This window comes from Dromaius novaehollandiae, chromosome 20 (genome assembly GCF_036370855.1).
Source record: "Dromaius novaehollandiae isolate bDroNov1 chromosome 20, bDroNov1.hap1, whole genome shotgun sequence".
Classification (NCBI taxonomy): Eukaryota; Metazoa; Chordata; class Aves; order Casuariiformes; family Dromaiidae; genus Dromaius; species Dromaius novaehollandiae.
Genome location: NC_088117.1, coordinates 4,148,162 through 4,170,445, shown reverse-complemented (window position 1 = coordinate 4,170,445; position 22,284 = coordinate 4,148,162). Strand labels below are relative to the sequence as shown.

General features: G+C 54.5%; 1 protein-coding gene across 4 annotated transcripts in view; it reads right to left on the bottom strand.

Moving 5' to 3' along the window:
* Nucleotides 1-16,858, bottom strand: part of COL27A1 (collagen type XXVII alpha 1 chain) — a 118,381-nt gene extending 101,523 nt beyond the window's left edge. For 3 of the 4 annotated variants that reach the window (XM_026113797.2, XM_064523643.1, XM_064523645.1), the window contains exon 1: nt 16,722-16,858. In XM_026113797.2, the coding sequence (XP_025969582.2) occupies nt 16,722-16,812 (91 nt within the window). In that variant the 5' untranslated portion in view covers nt 16,813-16,858. Of the gene's footprint in view, nt 1-15,444; nt 15,594-16,721 lie in introns of those variants that run through there. The other variant, XM_064523642.1, reaches the window with a different exon arrangement.
* Nucleotides 16,859-22,284: the final 5,426 nt, after the last annotated feature.

Here is a 22,284-nt window from a genome sequence, read left to right as displayed (position 1 = left end):
CAGTGGCAACCACGCTCACACATCCAGGTCAGTCACGCAGATGTAAACTGAGTCTTCCGGGATCTTGTGCCCACTGCAAGGACACACTGTGCCTGCTCCGATGCTGCTGGCAGTGAAGCTCAGGGCTCACAGCACCTCGGGAGCAAGCCATCTTGAACAGGGACACGTTGCCATCCTCTGCAGCAGTGAGGAGGGAGAGGCATCTCCTGAGAGCGGTGCTGGGAGAGGAACAGCCCTGGGGGACACGCCACGTGCTCCGAACCCAGCAAGGAGCTCCCAGCAATAGCTAACACCACACACCAACCTTTCCCTGGCCAAAGCAAGGTGAGGTGAATCCCCCTGTCTGTGCTGAATGCAAAAACAGCCAAGAAGCTGAGTAAATACCCAAGTGCACAACCACAACAGAGCTCCACCCTACCACTGCCTCACCACTTCTGCGTTACACAGGTTTGTCTCCGCTCATAGCTCAGACCTTGGGAAGCACGCTCAGAGACTGCCTCGCTCTGCAGAGGGATGAGTTATCCCCAACACGACCAAACCAGCCACGGAAGCAGGGAAACGTCCTTTCTCCTTCCCCTCATGCAGGCAGCAGAGGAACATGCCACAGCCATCTGGGTATCTCTGCATTCTTGGTCTGAAGCTCAGACCACACAACTGTGTGATTGCTGGAGGCATCAAGAATGGATTCGCTAGAACTAGCTGATTTCATCCTCAAAATGGCCCTTTAAAAAGAGTCCCCACTGAGCTCCCTGGTCGGGAGCCAGAACTACACAGGAACCAAGAGGAGATCTGGCTCGCTCTCTTTCAGCAGGGCTGGAATCATTTTGGATCACTCCTTGTTCTATGATGGTCAAACCCTTGATTACTTCCAGTGCAGCCAACAGAGTCTTTCACTGGAGGAAACTTTTTCTGAGCAACATGAAAGGAAGAAGGATGCACAAGCCCTTCCTCTTCTCAGAGGCCACTTCTAAGGGCAGGCTCTCCCCACAACAAGCCCCCAGGCCAGGAGCAGGCACTCCTCCATGGTAGCAGAGCAAACACCTCCCGAAAGGGCAAAAGCACGGTGGCGGAGCCCAGGAGCAAGCTACAGCCTGTGTAGTGTCAGTGTAGCTCCACCAAATCCACCAAGCAGCCAGGGAGCACATGTGTGCCAGATGCTTCATATTTTGGGAGGAGGGGAGGAGAGGTGCAGAGGTCAAGGTCACAAGCAATGGCTGACTACGTTCTTTATGAAGGGGCCTTACAAGGGGAGAGGGAGATGGGCGGAAATACCAGCCTGTGTGTATAAAAACATACACAGTGGGATTCACGATCACGTTTGCACGTTTGGCACAGGAGCGGCAGGAAGTTACACGGCATGGAGGTCCCTCACATCTGAAATGAGCAGGCCAGGAGAGGCCACAAACCAATGCTACGTGCTCTGGAATACCCTGGGATGCTCCTTAACCTTTAACACTCCAGAAAGGGCCACAACCACTAAGGCTTAGGGTCAGCCTTGACGTTGCCCCTCTTCTTTCTCTCTTCCCTGTGGCAACAAAACACTGTGTTGAGTTGCAATTCCCAGGAGACCACATGGAGAAGGCTTGGAGCTCCCTCCTTATTCGGGCACCTCCTGGGAGGGTGTTAGCCTGTATCCCCTGCCCTCACCTCTCCCCTTTCCTGAATACGAGCTTGCCCCTTGCATTGGAAAGGAGGAGGCTGCAGTCTCAGGCATAACTCTCAGGCACTTCTTTCCAAAGTTTGAGACCAAGTTAAGCTAAACCAGGCTGCACATATCACAAGTAAGAGCTCAAACATGAAAGCACCGTTTTGAAAATGCCACTGATGCCTACACAGGAAAACGGTCACCTCAGCAGCAGTGGTCATCTCCAGGTGGCCCAGTTCAGCTTCTCCAGTGCTACTACCCAGTGTGCTGGCTCTTGCCATCCCCACAGGAAAAAGGTTATTTTATGCCACTTGGCTCCACGTGAAAGGAGGAAAACCTGTATGTGGACAGTCAGCACAGAGCGCCTGAGCTACTACCACACAGTAACTGGGCTGGGGTCCGTGCGGGAACTGCGGATACGTGTGTTGAGGGTCTTTGACTATGTTTGCAGAAAATCCTGCTGTTTGGGCAGGATGAAGACTGAGGCTTACTGAAAGGCACTGAGATACATGCGTGTTGCACACGTGCTGCAGCACAAGGATGTTCTATTTCCTGTGCCAATACACGTGAAGTTACAGTTCTTAGATAACTGCACTTAAAAATAATGTCGTGACAAGGCAGAAAGCCTCATAAGGAGGGAGCTGGCAGTCACCGTCTCCCCAGCAGCAAGGGTAGCGTGGAGCTGACTCCCCACTGAGAGTGATGCTGCAGGAGGAGAAGGTGCATCTCCAGCCACCACTCGCTCGGCTGCACAATGCCAGACACCAGCACACGTCCTTCCAGCGGGGCCATTCCTGTCACCTGCCTAGAGCCACGCAAAGGCCAGCCTGGCCCCACGCACGGGCCCTCTGCATTCAACCTGCAATGCCAGAGCTGCTGGAAGCCTGTCCTCCAGGAGAAGATGCCGAACACCACACCGGGCAATTTTCATGGCTGGTTTTCTTCTCCTCCTGAGAGGAGGAGGAGGAGGAGGAGGAAGAGGAGGAAGGCAGCTGAGACAGGCAGGGTCTGGGAGCAGAATAAGCAGACATTGGGATGTTGTAACCAATCTAGCGTACAGCAGGGATTGCCTCCGGTTCGATGGGGGGCTCGGAGAAAGCAAGAGGGAGGAAGCATATCAAAATTAAAGGAGGAATGAAAGGATGAGTTTAGAGCTCATCGCTGACCTGCTAGTAAGTTTTAGGGACACAAACACACAAAGCCAGGGGATACAAGGTCTAAGATTTACATCCAGCCATATTTTTCCCGATCTAGCTGGACCAGCCTCGAACAGCGGCTGCGCTCCATGACCTCCAGAAGTCTCTTCCAACGCGAATTACTCAGCAAGAAGCTCCCACACATGGCTGTGTGTGATGCACTTACTCTCTGCCTCCTGCCGCTGCGTGTGACGTTAAGCATGCTTGGAATATCTAAGCAGCCATAAAACTTGATTCCTCACAAGCCCGGCTCTTCCGGTGAAATGTAAGCAACACTCCCAATCAGCGGCAGTGCTGGAGGGCCCAGTTACCCCCTGCCTGCCCAGAACCATGACTACTTAAGACAGGAAAATCTAAAATACAAGTGATTAAACCACAAGAACCAAAGACGCGACTTGCAAGCACCGTCTTCTAAAGCACGCAGGCCCGGGATCAGCAATGAGGCACAGCAGTTCTGCCGCTTTAGTTTCATTTTGGGTCACTTCAGCTCTATCAGCATCCATAAAGCAGTACGAGGGGTGTCGCTGAGCATGGGATCTCCTCCTGGCCATACATTTTAAAGGCAGAAGGGACCACTGTGATCTGATTTGCTACAAAGGGCAAGCTGTAGGCAATCATCTCCAGCTTAACTCGTGCTTCAAGGCCAATAGCTGTGTCTGAACTGCAGAAAAGCATCTTTTCCTTTAGGAAAACCACCTCATCTGAATTTAAACTTCTCCAGCAGCTGCGACTCTACCAGAACGCCAACCTTGAGGTAGACCAGCAGCAAATTAAATAACATATACAATCACAACCCATGGGTTGTTACAGTTAATGTGGGAGGTTATAATTAAAACTTAACACTAGGTAGTAAAGCTGTAGAAGAAAATTAACAGCAGTTTTACTGCATATGCTATAGGATTCCCAAACGTCCACTCATTTGGAGAGGAAAACCACGAGCGAGGCATTATAATGAACTCATTAATAAGGATTCAGAAAACTGCTCACTGTGGGCAGGCGCCTGATCTCGTTAGAAAGCCCCACCAAAAAAAAACAACCCATTTTTGCTCAGAGCAAGTTTAGCAGCTTAAAGGCTTATCCTGCGAGGGGGGAAACATTGTGGACTTCAGCCATTAAAGCACGGTATGTTGTTCTGACAGATCTGGCTAATCTGCCCAGGATAACTTTCACTGCCGATGAACCGCAGGAGCATTTGGAGCTGTGCAGCACTTGGGCAGATCCTTAGCAAGCGAGGATGAAGTCTGCTGCAGCAGATAGCACTGCCCTGTCACGCCTCCGGGAAGGCATTCAGATTTAAGGCTGCTTAAAATTAGACTTGGGAAGAGAAGGGCTGACCAGTTCAGGGGGGTCTCCATCACTGTGTTGGAGAAGTGAGTGGCTCTGCCCCGGGGGGAGCGCTGAGGCACGGGCACTCTGCTTGGGGACCCACTGGCCAAACTGGAGCCAGCCCAGTAGCGCCTGGCAAGTGCCGGCCCATCCAACGACGGCGGCGGCGATTTACAGCCTTCGAAGCTGACTTCAGCCCCGCGGGTGTACGATGCCAAGAAGCTCTGCAAACTCTACTGCAGCTAGAAAGCACCTGGTCATGAGCTGTGCCTTGGAGGGATTAAACACACACACACACGTGCACACACACTCCTGCATGCATTTCACACTGACCAGGTGCAAGCAGCTCTTTCCTCCGTCGCCCCAGGCCATAGCCAGAAGTTCTGGTCTGATGCAGCTGTGACCTGCCCAGGTTTTGCCCCCCTGATACATCAGTTACTGCAAGGGAGGGTATCAGCGGGAAAGATGGGTGTAATTTCCACTTGCCTTTTTTTGCTGCCTCTGATGCACAGTATGAGGGGTCAGAACAGGACCCGCAATCTGCCCCAGGCTGAAGCCTTGCTCAAACACTCCCGATTAAGGACCTCAGACCCTTCCTCTTCCCCAAAAAGATTAAAACGTACAGTTACCAAAAAGAAACAGGAATAAATTGTGGAATTTTTCATTTAGGTTGTGGGTTTGGCACTTGGGGCTTTGGTTGCCCAGCTTTGCTCTGAGACCACAAAGCAGAAACAAAACCTCTCTGAAATGAGCATTAAAACACCAGGAATGAAGACCCACGCAATAACCACCCTGGCCAACAAAAACGCAAGACCCGTAATCATCTAATTGCGGCCACCGAGTTCCTCCGAAACATGTCTGGCAGCAACACCGGATACCTCACCCGCGCTGCGCTACAGCAGAAGACTGGTATTCCTTGGGGCTCACTGCATTAAACCTCTAGTAGAGAGGCCCTGGTCTACATATGGAAAATAGCAGACACGGATTCAGGAGCTGGCTGGACACAGCCAAAACGCAGGCGTTGCAACCTGATTTAGGAGAGCACACGGCCAAACAGCCATTCCCAGAGGCCTTTTACCTGCAAAGTGCGTTTTCATGATCTTTCTCTGTGCTTCGCTCTTTTTTTTTGCAGCTTAGCGACCGCGGGGCTTACGTGCTGCACCTCAAGCCGCCCCCAAAATAGGGATTAATCCCTGTTATTACCAGGCATTTACAGAAGCACGCAGATGGACAGCAGAGTGGCTTCCAGATCCTTTATAAGGGACAGAAACGCTAAAGCCAGCAGAGAAAAGTCCCACTGGGACACACCTGCGGGGTGACGCTGCCTGGCACCGAGCGGGTTGAGGGTCGAGCCCCGGGGGCCGGTTTCCAGCGGCAAAGGAAGGGACACGGCGTTTTCCTAGCGGTGGACATGGCTTCCTGGCGTGCCCAGGGGACAGCTGCCGTGCGGCACCACCGAGGGTAGGTCCTCCGTCCCCATCTCGGGCTTCTCACCCAAACCTTTCAGTCCGCCATCCTCAAAGCATTCAAAATGTGCAGAACAGGGAAAAAGAAAAAGAAAAAGAGCATAGAAGTTGCTTCAAATCCGCTCATGCAAATCTCGCTCCCAGAGCGTGAGACCCAACTCAAAACACTCAGCGTTTCAAAGCCCCTCTGCATCGTATGACCTTCTCGTTTCAAAGCCCCTCTGCATCGCTAACGACCTTTTAACAGCTTTCATTACCGAACACCTCGCTCAGCTGTTGCCCAGCCGCCCACCAACACACAGGCAAACAGAGACTGGCGTTTCCACAGGCAAAACCCAACTGTTTAACTGATCCACTCGAGGACTTCAGAGAAGTGTTAATAATGCAGCTCTGTCGAGCCAGAGGTTGCCGTAGCGGCTGCCTCCGCTGGATGACAGCTAGTTTAACCTGGCTCTTCAATCAAACCAACATTTGCAATGCCCAGGGGAAGCTGCCGTGGAAAACGGGGGCAGCTTTGGCTCGGAAAAGCAAAGACTCAGCAGCAGGAAAGCAAAGAAAAAAAACAAGTCTTAATAAGATGTACCTCTTTCGTACTGAAAAGCCTCACTTAAACGCTGCCTGAGCTTTAGTAGAGGCGTGCAAATGCCCCAGAACACGTCAGATCTGGGTCACACGTGGTGCTGTGCAAACAGAGCATTTCCTCTGCACGTGTAGAGCGTGCATGGAAAAAAGGGAAAGCTTGCATAAAAACTACCGGCGAAAAGGTGGGAAAAGGAGGGCGCTGCATATTGCACTGTGGGCAGGCCCCCAGCCGCCCCATGCTCTCCCGCGAGGATGGACGTGTCCAGGTCCTGCTAAGAGCAAGGCACGCGCGGGCCAAGCTGCAAAAGATTATATGCCAGCCTGACGGCTAAAGCTGTGTGAGCAGCAGATTTTGCTGTAGTGCTTGAACTGGAAGAAGGAAGAAAAAAAATATTTTCTGGCTGACTGCAAAATGATCTCGTCTGCCTTTACTAACCTTCCCGAAACAGGAGGTCAGTGGGAGCTTTCTGCTTGGACTGTTGGGAGCCCCTTCCTTCTCCCCTTCCTGTCTAATAAAAAGTAATCTCAACGACTCATTTTGATGGGACAAGTTGGGAGAAAAATACAAATTTCCAATTCCAGCTGAAGCTGTTTTCCATCTTCTTTCCAAATCTACCCGCATGCGAATTTGCATTTTGGGGGGTGAACAATGCACAGCCCTGAAAAGAGGGCCCAGGTCTACCTCTCCAGCCCAGTGCCTGCGTCCCGTTGGGTGGTTTTCCGAAGCTTTTTGCAGATTGCCCGAGTAAGGCACTAAATTCTCCTTCTCCACCCCATGACTCTTTTTGCCCAGCACACTAGGGAAAAAACAGCATTCGTGCACATGGCATGAGCGAGCACAGCACTGAGCACAGCGCCGGGGGCCTGCGGGGCTGCCGTGGCTCCGTGCCTCCGGCTCCCCCAGCACAAGAAGTCCTCTGGAGGATGCTCCTCGGCAAAACCCCCAGAGAAAAACGCACGGGCATGTTTGCGCCTACTGAGCAGGCACCGTAAGGGGACTGCGCCCATCTCTGCTTTAAGCTTCCACGTCAGAGATCAACCAGGGAAGCGCTGCAGTTGTTTCTGGATGCGTCTCTCCTTTCTCCTTCCTCATGCCCGATACCCTTAACCCGAACGGCGAGGTGCCCATCAGGCAGCCCCATTCTGCAAGGCTTGTGGGTCAGGCCAGGAGGCCCCAAAGCAGATGCCAAGAGCAGGATCACATCCGCTGGGAGCTGTTTCCACTGGAGACAGAAACCTTGCTCTTCCTCAAAGCCGCCTCCTCCTCCCTTGGCTCCTCAGGCTCTTGCTAGGTGGGACCCTGCTTCCCCCCCACGAGATCACTGAGATTCAACGAGGACACACATCCGCAGCGCGAAAACGCTTCAGAGTGGTTGATGTGAAAGCCCCTGGCTGCTCTCTGCAATAGAGCATCCTCCCCCAAATCCCCGCGCGAGGCTGGTTTTCATTCCCAAGCCTAAGCGGTGGGGGATGGCGGGGGACGGCTGCTGTGCTAAACATCAGCCTCAGCCTCTCCCTGGCTGCTGCAGGAGAGCCACAGCAGCAACGAGCCGTGCATCTGCCACGTGTGAGTCTGCGACTCCGAAGTGCTCTAAGATGTCTTTGCAATATATTACCTACCTGCTTCTTTTATTTCTCCAACTCCCAGAGGAAATAGTTTCTGTTTTATCTAAATGTAGCAATTAATTCATCTTCCACCAGTGGGGAAGCATCTCTGCATAGTGCTAATTGTTAGCGCAGGCAATGTTGAATAAATGAAAGCTAATTACCTTTTTCTGGCCCGAGCCCCCTTAAGAAAATAAAAAGTGCTATTTAAATGATCTTAAGAGAGCAAAAAAAAAAAAAAAAAAAAGCCTGACCTTTGCTTGCACTCTGGTAAAAGCAACAAAATGGGGGAGGGAAGGGGAATTCAACCGTTTTCCCTGGGCTAAACCTGCCTGACCTGTGCTCACCCCTGTAATTCCCATGCAGCACATTCACGGGGAGATGAACTCTGCCCACCTGCCATACGGAGCCATTAGATACAAGACGTAAGGGCAGGTGGGGAGCAGCAGGTCCCCTCCCAGCAGAGCTCCCAAGTGAACACAAACGCCCAGCACGTGGCTCCTCAGAGCAGGAAAAGCAGGAATTGCACATGCAAAAGCTCTCACGGCAACCTGGAAGCAGGCTCGGGCCACAGGACAGTGCCTCACAGCACGGTCTACCCCAGCGGCAAAGCTGCTCAGATACCTCCTTGATGTCCTTGAGGTGACACCTGGTGTTTCCTCAGGGCACCATCCCAAGTTGCAGCTGTAACCCTGCTATTTTGCAAACACCCTTCCAAGAGAAAGCTTTTACGAAGCAGCCGTGCCAGTTCAGCACAGCAACAGAGCTTGGGCCGGTGGAGGAAAGCACATGGGAGCATCTTTCCTCAAGAGGAAAGGTGAAAACTGCCCAGTCCCCCTGTCCATCACCTTCTCTGGCCTTCAGACACCGCACAGCTTGCCCCTAGCATGGGCCAGCAGCAACGGCTGCATTTGCTTTTAAGCGAGTGGATTTTCATCTGCAGCAAATCCTGAATACAGCAAGGATGAGAGCAGAGGAGGAGGATTTCCTTCTGTCTCAAGTAAGCAACACGTCAAGCAAGAGCCTGGTGGCGATGAACCTGCAGAAGATGGAAGGGCTCTTGTCACCGCTGGGGCCCAAGCAAGACTCTGGCACTGGTCTGCTTGGAGGACAACCCACCTCCCGAGGTGCACTGTGCCGCTAGAAAACCCCAGCTGCCACCGCTGCTTGGGGAGCTGCGAGGCTCCCCACGGCTTGCAGCACCAACGTCCCTTTCTGAAAAGAGAGGCAGAGCTTAGCAAGCTGAACAATCAAATGATTCTTGTCTCGGAAGGACCAAGCTCTTTCTGCTCCTCATCATGGATGCTGTGAGGGACCTGCAGAAGTATCCGATTTCCAATGATGAACCCGCTCTGGGAAGGGCGATGCAATGCTGATAGAGGGATATTTGTGCTAAGACCAGCGTTAAGCTTCTGAGAAGCTCTTGTGCGAATTCATTGTTTGGAGAAGCCTTTAACAGGCTTGTTTATTCAAGAAAGCTACACCAGCTCAGCTTAACACGCGGTGCTGCCAGCTGACTTCAGCAGCACCAGCACGATAGCTGGGAGGTCTCCTGAGGCCCCAGCTCCAGGAGTCACGGGAATTAAGCAGAAACTCCTCTTCCAGTCTAAAAAGAGTGGATGAACCTGCTTTCTACAGAAATAAGCCTGGAAGTGTGTATGTCTAAGTCTTGATAACCAGGAAATAAATATTGGGTTCCTTGACTGAATCTTTGAATATCTGGGACCAGCAGCACTGACGGAAAGGCTTTAAACCCTGTGAGCAATATAAAGGCCATTGGTGCGAGGAGCGATTTTGGCTCAGTGGTCGCCAGTCATAACCACGTTCACGGAAACCCGCAGTCGGCTGGAACAACGAGTGCCCTGAAGAGCTTTGCTCCAACCCATGTGAAGTCAAGCACGACACAAGCCCCGCACGCAGCCAAGGCCCCAGCCGCAGCCAGGTCTCATGCACTAACCCTCAAGCACTGCCCCCCAGTTGTTGCCGCTGGTCCCCTGCAATCATCACTGCGGCCAAGCTGTGCTAATTACCACCAGTGTGGCATGGAGGTGCCATCAAGGCCAGTGTGTCCTAAGTCGAAGCTGATTTTCATCCCTGTATTGCTCGCTTGAGGTCTTGGAGCAGGGGTCGGCCGGCAGAGGCGAGGAAGCTAGTGCCTCGCTCAGCAAGCCCCACGCTCACTCTGCAACGCAAGGCAGCGCCGGGAAGGACGCGGGGACAACCAGCTTTGCCAGCCTGGTTTGTTCAAAAACACACAAAAGAAGTCTTGCCAAGACACGGTAGCACTGCTCAGGTCACACGGCCAGCTGCACTCTTTCTAGCTGAGCTAGGTGCCAGATTTAAACCAAAAAAACATGTGGAGAAGGTAAGGAAAATATCACTTCCATGGGAAGGAGAAGACAGCAGTTGATGTAGACTGACCGGTTCCTCTGTTTGTTACTCAGCATACTTGCTGCTCACTGAAATGAAAGGAGGCGAGTGGTGCTCAGCAGCTGGCAGGATCAGGGCTGCTGGGAAAGCAAGGGGCAGATGTGCGCAGGTACATTACACAGGGTATCAGGTAATGACAGGTCCCCATCCAGCTGCGCCCTGTCCTCTCTGTGTCCCACTTGAATAGGTTGGGTAGGAAACACTGCTGGAGGGAGGATTCGCATGGCAGGACAGGAGTCAAAGGTCACTGGGAATCAAACATTCATGACACTCGCAACAGCCTTCAAAACATTGCTCCCTATATAAGCAAAAGCAAAACTTCTCAGCGCAGTTCTGCAATGAAGAGATGGAGACATCTCAGGAGGATTTGTAGGCCAGTGGTTGCTAACACAGTTTCCTGAAGCCCCCAGTTCCCTCCCTAGCTAGGTAAAGGAAGGGCTGGATTTCCAGTAGCTCTGAGCAACCTCAGCTTTTGTTAACCAGACCATCAACAGTGCCAGTGAAGACCACTGCAAGGCTAGATGTCTTCTCCAAGTGCCCAAATTGGATTTAGCATCTAACTTAGGACAGCTGGGAGTGATCCACTGGGGTACTGGAGTCCCACAACTTTTTGCTATCATCCTGCCCGTCACACCACAGCAGCAAATACGAGGACAAGCCTGCAGAAGGCTTAACACAGCAACCAACCCTGATTGCTCATGAGGAAGCTATGGCCAAAGTGCTGCAAACCAGCTATCGGGCGGCTTCCCTTCACCGTTCCTGCAAGGGCTCATGAGGGAGGAGATGGGCTTTGGCCCCCTTTCCCTGCCGGCCCGGGCTCCCTGTTGGGCCATGGCGAGCATGGCTGCAAGGTCCCCTGACCCCCCCCCGAGCCCACACCTGCCTCTGGACCCCCAGCTTTGATGGTGGCACAGCAATGACTTGGCTGTGGAGGGACAGAGGTCTCAGAAATGGCTGTGCCCACAACTGCTGTTGTGGCGGACAACCAGGAGCACAAAGAGTCCCTTTCTGCACCTAGCTGAAAGCAAACTGCGGGACAAGCACCGCCCTACTAGACATCAGAGCATCTCCGTGGAGGTGGGCTCCTTTCTCAGGCCCCGGGCAGGTGCGACCTGGAGCTTGTGCCCAGCTCAGACAAGGAGGACCGAGGCCATGGCACCACGGGCAGCCTCGCGTCACCCACAGCCGTGCGGCCAGCGCCGGCAATCCAGCACCAGCACCAGCCATTCAGCCGGACCAGCAGCGACGGCACAGTGTCACCGGTGCTGGGGAGAGGGGCATCACCCTTTGGAGGCACGAAGCTCGGCTCCAAGCCACCTTCAATCCCAGCAAATGCCTCTCCATTGCACCGAAACGCACCCCCATCCCACCCAGAGAAACCCGAACGCCCCGCTGCCTCCCGTGGGTTGTTGGGTTTGGCTACGGCGGCGTCTCCACCACCGAAAAACAGCCGGCGGTTGTGTTCGGGCCTGAGCGATGAGGGCTCAAGCTTCTTGCTGGCAAGGCCATGGTCAACATTTCTACAACGAAAACCACGGGTCGAGGCACAACAGCGCGCAGCGCGGTTCAAACCGTTTGTTTTCCCATGGGTGCAATGCATCTATCTGGCGAGACTCTGCCCAAGCTTAGGTGAGCATAGCCTGCAGCCTGCCCGTTACGCGACTCGCCTAGAAAACGCTCCTGAAAACACAGTGAGCCCGCGGCTATGGGAAATGCGGCTCTCCGCGGGCCACTGCTCACGGACAGGCTGGGATTTTCTAAAGTCCCGGGGGGCGGCACCAGCTCTGTGCACCCGCACGTGCATGCACACACGCGTGCACCCCAACATCCCCGCACCCGGCTGCTTTGTCGGACGCCGAGTGCCTCTCCCACCACCGCCGGTGGTGCAGGGGGAGCAGGCGAGGTGACAAGGGCTGGCACGTGCCACACGTCCCGGGGCGCTGCTTGTCCATCCTCAACCGTCTGCAGCAATTCGGGCCGTATCCAGGCTGGGCTGAGCGAGGTTTCCAAAGTGCCGCCGACCGCATTAATTTTGACGCGACAGGCACAGGCGTCTTTAAGGCCTTGAGGCTGCTGGAGCTCAAAAACGATCACGCGACAGTTCCCGAGCGCAAGTCGCAGAATCTGCGCTGGGCGCGTTGGTTTGGGAGCAAGCGGCACACGCACCTGCCTCTGCCACGCCCTGCTCGATCAGCAGGCAAAGCACCCAGATTTCGGGGGGAGACGACGCTCTCAGCCCATGGAGAGATGCGTAACGAGATCCAGCAGCTGGAAGCTGAAGCTCAGCAAATTCAGACTAAAGATAAGGGGAGCATATTTTTCCCCCCGCTGCTGCGAGGGCGATGAGCCAAGAGCAGCTCCCCCAGGAACGCGTGAGCATCGCCATCGCTCAGCGTCGTTCGCCTGTGACTGCACATCTTCCCTAGCACGAAGCAAAACAGAAGCACTGCTTCAGGCCCGGTGCAGAAGTCCCTGAGCCAAATTCTCCACCCTTTTTTTCTTCCCCCTCCCTTTCTATGCAGGGCAGCAGAACAGACTAATGGAAACGGGCCCCATGGTACCGTCCCGCGGCACTGGCTGCCCAGCTCGCCCCAGCGGAGGGAGCGTGGCCCTGCGGCGAGGCACGGCCCTGGGCACGTTCACGCTTCCAGCCCGCTTCAAATAACCCCAAGAAGTGGCAAAACCAGCCTCTACCCACGGGCCGTCTCGCCCCTGCAGCTTCTCCGCTGCAGAAAACCTTGCACGGGAGGAGCACGTGAAGGGCCGGTGCCCCAAAGCCTGGTTTCAGCTTTATTCCCAAATTAAAACTCTTTCGCCTGGTTCGAGGGGTCACCAGTTCAGTCCGATATGCCTGCTGTGGCCCATGCATTTAGCTCCCCTGCTTATTGCTTAGCGATCCTTCAAGACCAGTGCTGCATCGGAAAAACACAGCGGCAGGCCCTGTCCCTTTGCTGCGCGGCTCTCGTCCTTCTTGCAAGCCCTGCAGTTTTAATAGGTCATTCGCTGCCTTCGCAGGGATGAGCAGCCACAGGGCAAAATTGCACAGAGGCTCTCTGTGACGGGGGTAGAAGCAGTGACTCCTGTATTTAGGTGCCTTTAAGTGCAGAATCCAGGGTATTGCAAGGAAAAAAAATAATACCAGGTAATTGGGTAATTGAGGACTCCATAGGAACTTGCAGGTACTGGAGGATCAAATGCAGATGACATGAGGAGCCCAAATCTGGTATTTCTGGATTTTAAGTGATTGACTTTGCAAACTAATTTGGATTTACCACCATTTTGCTAGCTCTATATACACACACATATTAATAAGATCCATAGCATATAAAATGTATCCTACTCTACAAACCGCACTAATGTATAGCAATTTATGTATAGTTTTGCATATTTACATAAGATAAACGTTGTTCAGTTTACCAAGTACACATACGCACCCTAATTACAAATAGCCAATAACTAAGATGCCAGGTCTAACTGCTGAGTATTGCTGCACAAAGCTGTATTTGACATTCCTGAGTTTCAGCCCTTCAGGAGGAGAATTATTTATTAAAAGACTATTTTCACCAACCTTCGAGCAAGATATACCATCTGTGGGAGCCAAACGGTGCCTTGTCAGATACCATTCTTCCCTTAATTGAGCAGATCTTAATTGAGTAATTCTAAACTTTAATTAAGGACAAATTGTTCGCTCCCATTAATTTTCTGGATCACTTTCCCAGATAGGATTTTTTTTTTTTTTTGGTTGGTTTGAGTAGTTTTGTGTTTTGCGAGCCTGGGTCAGTGCTGCAGCCTTTCGCCTCTGGAGACCAGGCTTTAGGGCTGGAGCTGGCTTCCCCGCACAAGGGAGCCCACGCTAGCTGCACGCTGAAAATCCAACCTAGGTGCATGCAACCAGGTTCCTCCATCAAAGCTATCGTCTCTCCAGGGGACATCAGCTCCCATATAATTCTCCCTTGAAAATCAACTGCCCTCCAAATTTCTTGTGAGGGGACAGACCTCACTAACACCAAGTTTGTTACCCTGAACCAAGCAGAGGCCCTGGAGATAGCAACAACCAACATTATCTAATCCTGACTGAGCTGGAGTGAAGCCATCTAAGAAATGGCTTCTAATTTCCTTCCAACCCAATGTGCCACAAGCACGACATCCCTTGCTCTCTCCTCCTGCACTGTATCGAGAAAGGGAACGTTCAACCTCAGCAAGGTCCCGCAGGCTTTAAACAACAACCCCAGGACTTGAATCATTAGCTGCTCTCGTTTGGCAGTCGTTCTCCGCTTCGCTTACTCTCCACTTGACTCGACCTCAGTGCGTGAAGCACCCTGGCCGGCTGCATGAGCACCACGGGTCACCGCTCCGGGTCACGAAGCCGAGCCCAGCTCCGACACCGGGAAGGGCAGCCAAGAACTACTCCCTGCTTCACCCTCATTCCCAAATCAGCACAGAAATCACCCGGCTGCAAGCCCGGTCATGAGGCAGGAGACTGTCAACTGCGAGTGGGGATTTGGCTGGGGGAGGGAGGAAGGAAAGCTAAAAACAGCTCACAAGAGCGATGAGGGCTCAGCAGGGTGAAAGCCACAGCCCTTGCTGGGATTTGAGGAGCTGCAGTTGTCGGAGCTGGGTGGAGGAACAGAAGAGGCAAAGCAGAGGCTGGGGAGCCACTATGGAGCCCCAGAGCCCTTTGAATAACCCACACAGGAGGGGAAACAGCACCAGTGGGTACCATCCGAAGCCCGAGAGCCCAAACCCCAAAAGACTGCCTTCTTTCACTCAAAGCCTGAGGAACCCATGTACTCAGAGGGCCATGTCCCATTCACTGGTAGGATCCAAAATATCTTGGACCCAACCTGGCAGTTCCTGAAAACCTGCCAGAGCTCAAGACCTTTGCCAGCATGGACAGCAGTGATCAAAGGGCAAAGCAGTATCCTCAACTGCCGCTGGGCCAAGCCCTCCTCGGCCTGGCCCGTGACCCAAAGCAAACAAAAACACACGAAGAGCATGAAGCTTCCCAACGCTGCAACAGGCCACGGCTGGCTGTTCCAGCTCTTCCTTTCTCCTGCCAGCTCCAGCGAAACACCGCGCCTGTGCTTCAGACACCCCTCTTCTGCTCCCGCTCCCCTCCTGCCCGAGCTGCCCGAGCCACTGGCTCCCACGTTCCTGATGCGAAGCTCTACCCCAGATGCCCCTTGCACCTTACCCATGCCTGGGTTTCGTTCCAGTTTCCACCACTGGAATGAAAAACCCAGCGTGATTTTTCCAGGCTGTGAACTGCACCACTCCAGCTTCATTTCTGAGCCAAGGTTTAAGTGGAGTTAAGCACCACTGGGATAAATCAGCATTCTTCTCTCTCAGGACCAGATTCCCACTGACATGGCCATACTGAAGCCTGTGGTGTCCTCGAGCTTATTCCAAACTCGTATGCTTTTTGGGCAGGGGGTTGCATAGCGCATAGGAGCAGAGGGATCATAGCCCTGACCAGGACCCTTAGGTGTTATCATAATGCAAATGAAGAGTAGTAACTCATGTCTTCGAAACGGCCAGAACTCCCTTCAAAATAAAGGTCCTCCTTTATAGTAACTCTACCAAATATTGACTGTCCCACAGATAGCCTATCGATTCGAAACAAAAAGTCACAGCTCAGACTTTGGAAAGTGTTTCCTTAAGGCTTTCATGAGCTGAACCAGTCCAGTGTCCCACATTAAACCGAGAAGCTAAGGATGAAAGGATATGAAAGGAGATAAAAGGAGATGAAAGGAGATGAAAGCCTGTGAAGCTGAGGTGCATCAGAGAGACGCTGCAGATGCCCCAAACACGAGCAAAGCTTCACTGTGCTGCACAGCACAGCGTTACACGTACGACGCTCCCGAGCAGCCGCTGGCGAGCCAGGCTGCGACGCCTTGCCCTACTCCAGCACCGGCCCTGCAGCCCGCTGCGCCGCCAGGGCCCCTTGCGCCGCACTGAGACCCCGCAAATTCATGCCACATGTGCCGCCACCGAGGCGCGGCAGACGGCGGCTCCGGGCGAGGGTGCCGCCCTTCCCCGCCAGCCCCGGCCGGCGCACGGGAGGACGCCGGTGCCACCGGGCGCTGAGGGGCCGTTTGCAACGAGACGCGCCGGTTTGCAGCGAGAAGCCACCGGCTGTGTGGCTCTGCCTCGGCGGGGACGCCGGGGGCACCGGGGCCGGAGCCCCCCCGCCCCCCAAACCCACCCCGGCGCTGCCGGGGGCCACGGTGCTGCCGGCCGCGCTCCGCCCCGCACCTGGCTCTGCCGCGGGCTGGCAATGCTGGTTTAACAGTGCATCCTAGCGGAGAGCTCCTCGCCTTCCTCCTCCTCCTCCTCCTCCTCGGGCGCGCTGCGCGGAGCATCCCCGCCACCGGGCCGGGGGTGCGCGGAGGCGGCGGGCTCCGCACCCCACGCTGCCCGCCGGGACCCGCGTGGGCTCCCCCGTCCCGACCCCGCCGGGCGCCCCCTTACCTGCGGGCAGCCCGGAGCCCGGCTCGGGGGGCTCCGGCGCCGCCAGGCACAGGCGCAGGGCGCAGAGCAGCGCCAGCGCCCCGCAGCGCATGGTGCGCCCGGCCCCGGCCCCGGCCCCGGCCCCGGCCGCGGCGCATCCCGGCCCGGCCCCGCGCCGCCGCCGCCGGGGCAGGCTCGGCCCCGCCGCCCCCGCCCCGCGCCGCCCCGCTCCGCCCCGGCCCGGCCCGGCCCGCTGCTGGGGGGGCGCTGCCCCCCCCCCCCCCGCGCCTCTGCTGCGCGGGGCTGCAAGGGTTAACGCTGTTGCCCGCTCACTCTCTCTTACTTCTCAGCCTGGTGCCGCGGGGGTTAATGCCCACCCCCCGGGCTAATTTGGCCTCCACAGGGAAAGGAGACCCCCCCCTCCCCCCCCCCCCCGCCCCCGGCTCTCCCTCAAAAGTTGCTGCAAAGTGTGATGGAGGGTGCGCCTCACCCCCGAGGCTGCCCCCCAGCCTCCTCCGCTGACGGGGGTGCCTGGCACAGGGTGGTGGGGATGCAGCAGCCCCCCCCCCCCCCCCCCAGCCTGGCGCTTCGGGCGGAGCGTGGGACCCCCGTGCTTTCCGTGCGGGCTGCGCTGGCCCCCTGGGGTGAAGCCCTGCCCTGCTCGCCCTGCTGCTGCGCTGGCTCACACCCTTCCTGGCACCGCATGGGTTAAATCTGCCCCCCCCAACCCCCAAACTGGGGAGCCTGAGAAAAGAGCAGGGGCTTTGCCACTGGGACACCAGGTGTACCCCGGCCTTGCGGGACACACACACCAGCCTGGCAGGGGGTGGGCCGTGCACCCCCGCGGTCCCGCGCGCCGCTGCGGAGCTCGTCCGAGGCAGGGGGGACCACCGGGGCAGAGCCGCGGGTGCCCCACTGCTGCAGTCGCCCCTTTGCACCAGCCCCAACCAAACAGCAGCACGGTGGAAGCCAGCTGCAGGCAGGACCCCCCCAAAGCGAGTCTGTCTACCTGGCAGCGCTGTGCGTTGTTCAGCCCTGCGTCCGTACAGCACCGGGCACAGCGAGTCCTGCCCCACGGCAGGGCCTGCTCCGTGCTGCGCCCTAAACTCCCCCGCGTCACCCGCTCGGTGGCAGCGGAGGGTGCGTGGCACAGCCCCTGCTCCCGCTGCTCCCCACCGGTGCTCTGCCCTGGGTGACCAACCCAAGGACACGCGCAGAAAGCCCCGCGGGGACTTCGGCTCAGGCCCATCCGGGGCAGGCTCATTTCCAGGCCGCGCTAGCGTTTGTCTGCAGCCATCGCCCAGGGCGTGCGGCAGAGACACGAGACGTTGGGAACCTTCGGCCGGGGGTGGCCAGACCTGCCGGCCTCCAGCAGATGCCCAAGCCGGGGTGGGCGCAGGAGGGGCTCAAGCGCACGGTGGCATCGCCTGGCTGTCGTTCGGCACAGCCGAACACGGCACCAGGGCAAGGGGAAATGAGGCTTCTGTGAGCTCTTTTCTTTAGATCTTGATCATTGCTTGATCTGGGGACACGTGAACCCAGGCCTCCCCGGCTGGTCAGGGGACCCAGTGCCCAAGGTGTGGGCTCATCCTGTCCACCAGCTCTGCGGCCCTTCCCCTGCCACACGCTCGCCTGGCTTGCCAGGGAAATAAACTCCAGAGACACTCGAGGATGCATTTGCTTTGAAGTGTAGCGGGTTTTATTTGTCAAGAACACGTGATAGGGGTTCGGGCTTCCCTTTCTCAGGTGTCGCTGAAGCCCACTGCTTTCCAAGGCTGTGTCCTTCCGGCCTAGCAGCCCAGCAGAAAGTCTCCTGCCGCGTTTCTTGTCTCTGTCCCGTAGCGGATCTCTACTGTGGCACGTCCATCCACCTTGCAATGCAGAGCCCTTGCTCCGCGCTCCTTTCACATACCAAAATCCCACTTTCAAACACCCTCCCCGCCATTAGGAGGAAAAAAAACCCTGTAAAAGGAAGGCATTTACTCTGCAACAGTCCTGTCAACTCGGGTCAGCATCATCCTTTTAAGGAGGCGACCACCTTGCTGAATCCAGTAATACGACCACATCCGCTCCCTTCCCCAGGCTCCTGTGCAAAAACGGGGTTTTCGGCCCCAGTGGGTATTTCAGGCTTTTTGTGCAGGAGTAGCTGGGCGAGGACCGTGCCTCCTCCTCTACTTGTGCTGGGCACAGAACAGGCCGCCAGAAACAGAGGAATAATAAAAACAGACACAGACAAAGCCAGTGCTAGGATATTCTGTTTCAGAGCGACCACAGAAAGTGCAGATGAGGATAAAATGAATAAACTATGGTTATTGATACTGTTTGCTTTGAATTTACACAGTTCTGCTCCATCAGCATTTCCCAGTACTCCTTCTGCTGGTAAAGGTGCTAAATTCTGCTATTTCCAACAGCTCACCCAGGAGATGTTTTGCTCAGTCCTCCCTTTTACAACAGCCTCAGCAGCACTGTTCCTTTTCACCCTTCTCAGGACTTCACCCCCACAAATATCTGCATGGTCTTATCAGAGCTACTCTTCAGGATCACTCTGCCAAGCTACTTAGAGCTATCATCATAACTCAATCACAGACCTTTCATCATTTTGTTATTGCTTCTTTCCTTTGAATTCCCTCCAATTAACCAACATTTCTGCTAGTGAGATGCCAAATTCTGCATTACCTCACTAGCACCCCAGAAGGAGCCTGTGGACACAGAAAACCATGCATGCTCAAATGATTTTTTGACACCTAGAAATGAAGGAAGCAGAGTAACCTGCAGGAAGTCAGGAGATCTCCTCGCTTCTGCACTCACGTGCTGGGTGACCTTGGGCAACTTAGTCCCCTTTGAGGTGTCTTGATTTCTTCTTTTATCAAATGAAGCTGGGGGGGGGGAAACAGCCTATTTTACAAAATATTTTGGAAGGTGCTGATGGAAGGTGTTAACTGAAGGCTTCTTATTATGATCAGGCGCTTCCAAAAATGGTGCTTTCTGTGGCTCCACAAATATCAGGACGATTACTTAGGACTGATGAAGAGGAATGAATTCTAGAGGGCTGCAGGGACAAGGAAGTCACCACCTTGGAGGGCACTCAGCATCGCAGGCACTGTCTGCAAATGGGACTAGAAGGGGGGGCTCAGCCGAACGGCACCGTATTTGTCATGCTCCTGTGACTACCAAAGGCCAAATTGCCTGTGCACCTTGGGATCAAACACATTCAATGTCTTACGCAGCAATTTCTGCATCCTAAGACAAGCATTTTAGGAAATGACCCTCAAAGAGGGGCAAGGAAAGTAAGGGGAGATGCATCAGCCTTGTTCCGATTTTTTTTCCTTAGAATGTAAAAAAAGGCCAGAAAATGCTACCCCCTAATGGCAAAACGAGGAGTGGGGGATTAGGAGTGTTTGCTCTCCGAGGAAGTACTGATAGGAAGTTCAGATTTTATCAGCAGGGCGAGGAGCATGGGTACAAGGAGCTGAAAAGCAGCATGTCTCTGCTATCAAGATGCGCCCCGTCGGGGGAAGACAACTCACGCGAACCAGCTCCCAGCCACGTTGCACGAAAGGCTTCACAGCCGGTTCTCGGAGGGTCGCAGTCACGGAGCACGGTGGCACCGCTGGCATCTCTGCTCCCACCCCCCCCTTAGCCCAGGGCCAACTTTAAAGTTGTGGCCAGCTTCACGGGCAGATCGGGTTGACCCGGTTTGCTTGCAGGTGCCCTATCCAAAACTTGTATTTCACCGGGAGCTCAAGAACGCTCATGCCCTAGCTGGGGAGTCAAACCAAAGTGAATCGCGTTCAAGCTGTGGCTGCTTTTCTCTAGAAGCAGAACAAAACCAGGGCTGTTTTATTAATCACTACTTAGTGATTCGGCTCCTGTGCCATGGACATGCGAGATGCTGCATGCCTCTGCCGGCTGCTCTGCCCTAGCACTCAGGGCTCTGCCCCATCCCTTAAGAAGCTGTTGGGTGCACTGCTGCCCCATCTCACAGACCAAAAGAGCAGAGCTGGAGGGAAAAAAAGTGCTGTAGAAAGCCCCCCAAAGGCTTTTAGAATTTAAAACTCCATATGGGATTTTAGGCTGTTTCTGGAACACCTCTGTGACACCCATCTGGAGGGGAGAGGTTGTTCATCCTCTTCCTAGGCAGATTCCAGCTCCCCAGATGGCTGCGGTGGAGTGAATTCCCCAGGAGTCTCCACACAGTCGAGGAGTGCGTTGAGCCTCAAGTCTCACTCCATTTTTCAAACCCTCCCTTGGACGCTGCTCAGACATGCTGAGAAGTCTCCATTTGTCCTATTTGTTTGGGATATCTCAAAAAATGAATGAAATTCCTACTCCTCTCCCCTATGCTCCTCTGCCCCCGCTCCCTGGCAACCCAAACCCTGCACATAGGGGCTGCACAGTCCAGACTGCAAGAGAGAAATTACTCTGCTTCAAACTTTGCTAATAATTTGCTGCGTGACTTCAGCAAAATCATTCCCTCCCCATGCTACAGCGTGGCCTGGAGCTCAAGAGGGAAAGGGTCTTTTCCTTGCATGTATGGCGTTTCACGCGATACGCGAATCTCGGGTGGGACCTTGGGTGGTCTCATCACAGAAAAAACACGCAGCAGAAGAGAAGAGAGCGAGAGCCAGTCGTAAAGTAGGTCTCGATCTCTGAAGAATACTGGAAAATGCAGAAATGTGCTGGTCCTCCCTTCAGCTGGGCTCTCCAGCTGCTAGTGATTTTTCTTCAATAGCGGGAGATTCCTCTGCGATGTCAGAGGTATCCCAAGAGCAGGCGCCGATGACAGAGATTTATGCAGTGAATTTCTGTCCCCAGTGGGGAACGCAGGGCGGTTCTCCAATTATCAAAAGAAATGAAAAGTCCCTTCTCTATCCCGTGGGTCTTCCTTCTACTCCATGCAGGCCTTGACAATGGGAAATTCAAGGTCCTCTCAGCAAGTATTATTATAATTTTATTTTTTTAATCAGTGCTACAGCACACCCCGGGCCTGCGGCAGGCGCCTGGCACCCAGCAGACCCCACGTCCCCTTATTTCTGTGCCCGTGGCTATCTGAGGTAGCGGCAGGGAGCCTTGCTAGAAGCGGGGAAGCTTTAATAAAGGTTAATGCTAAAGGGAGTTGCATGCCCAACATTTTCGCACATCAACAAGAGAAATGTCCCTCTGTAAAAAAGAAAAAGAAAAAGAAAAAGAAAAAAGCACGAACCTGCAGGAATCAATCACTGTTAGGATCCATTTTTTATGGTAACCCTCAACTTAAAGTATGTGATTTTTGCTGCCTGTTGGACTCCAGGAATCGGAATGTCCTCACTGGATCTGTACTGAAAAGGCAAATTTGCAAACAGCTCCCTACTCAAACCAAGCATCTGTGAAGCCTGTGCGGACACAAACACAGACACAGCCAATTTCTTACAGCATCCCAATTCAGGCAGTAAACCCAGTTTCGTACTGGGTTTCAGAAACTATCCCTAAAGGCAATGGCAAAGCCAAGCTTCCTCTCACGGCTCTGTCCTATCCGGACCGCTAGGTCCGCTGCTGCTCTCAGGATGGCGGTCTCCCGTTCACTAGGCACACTGCACACACCATC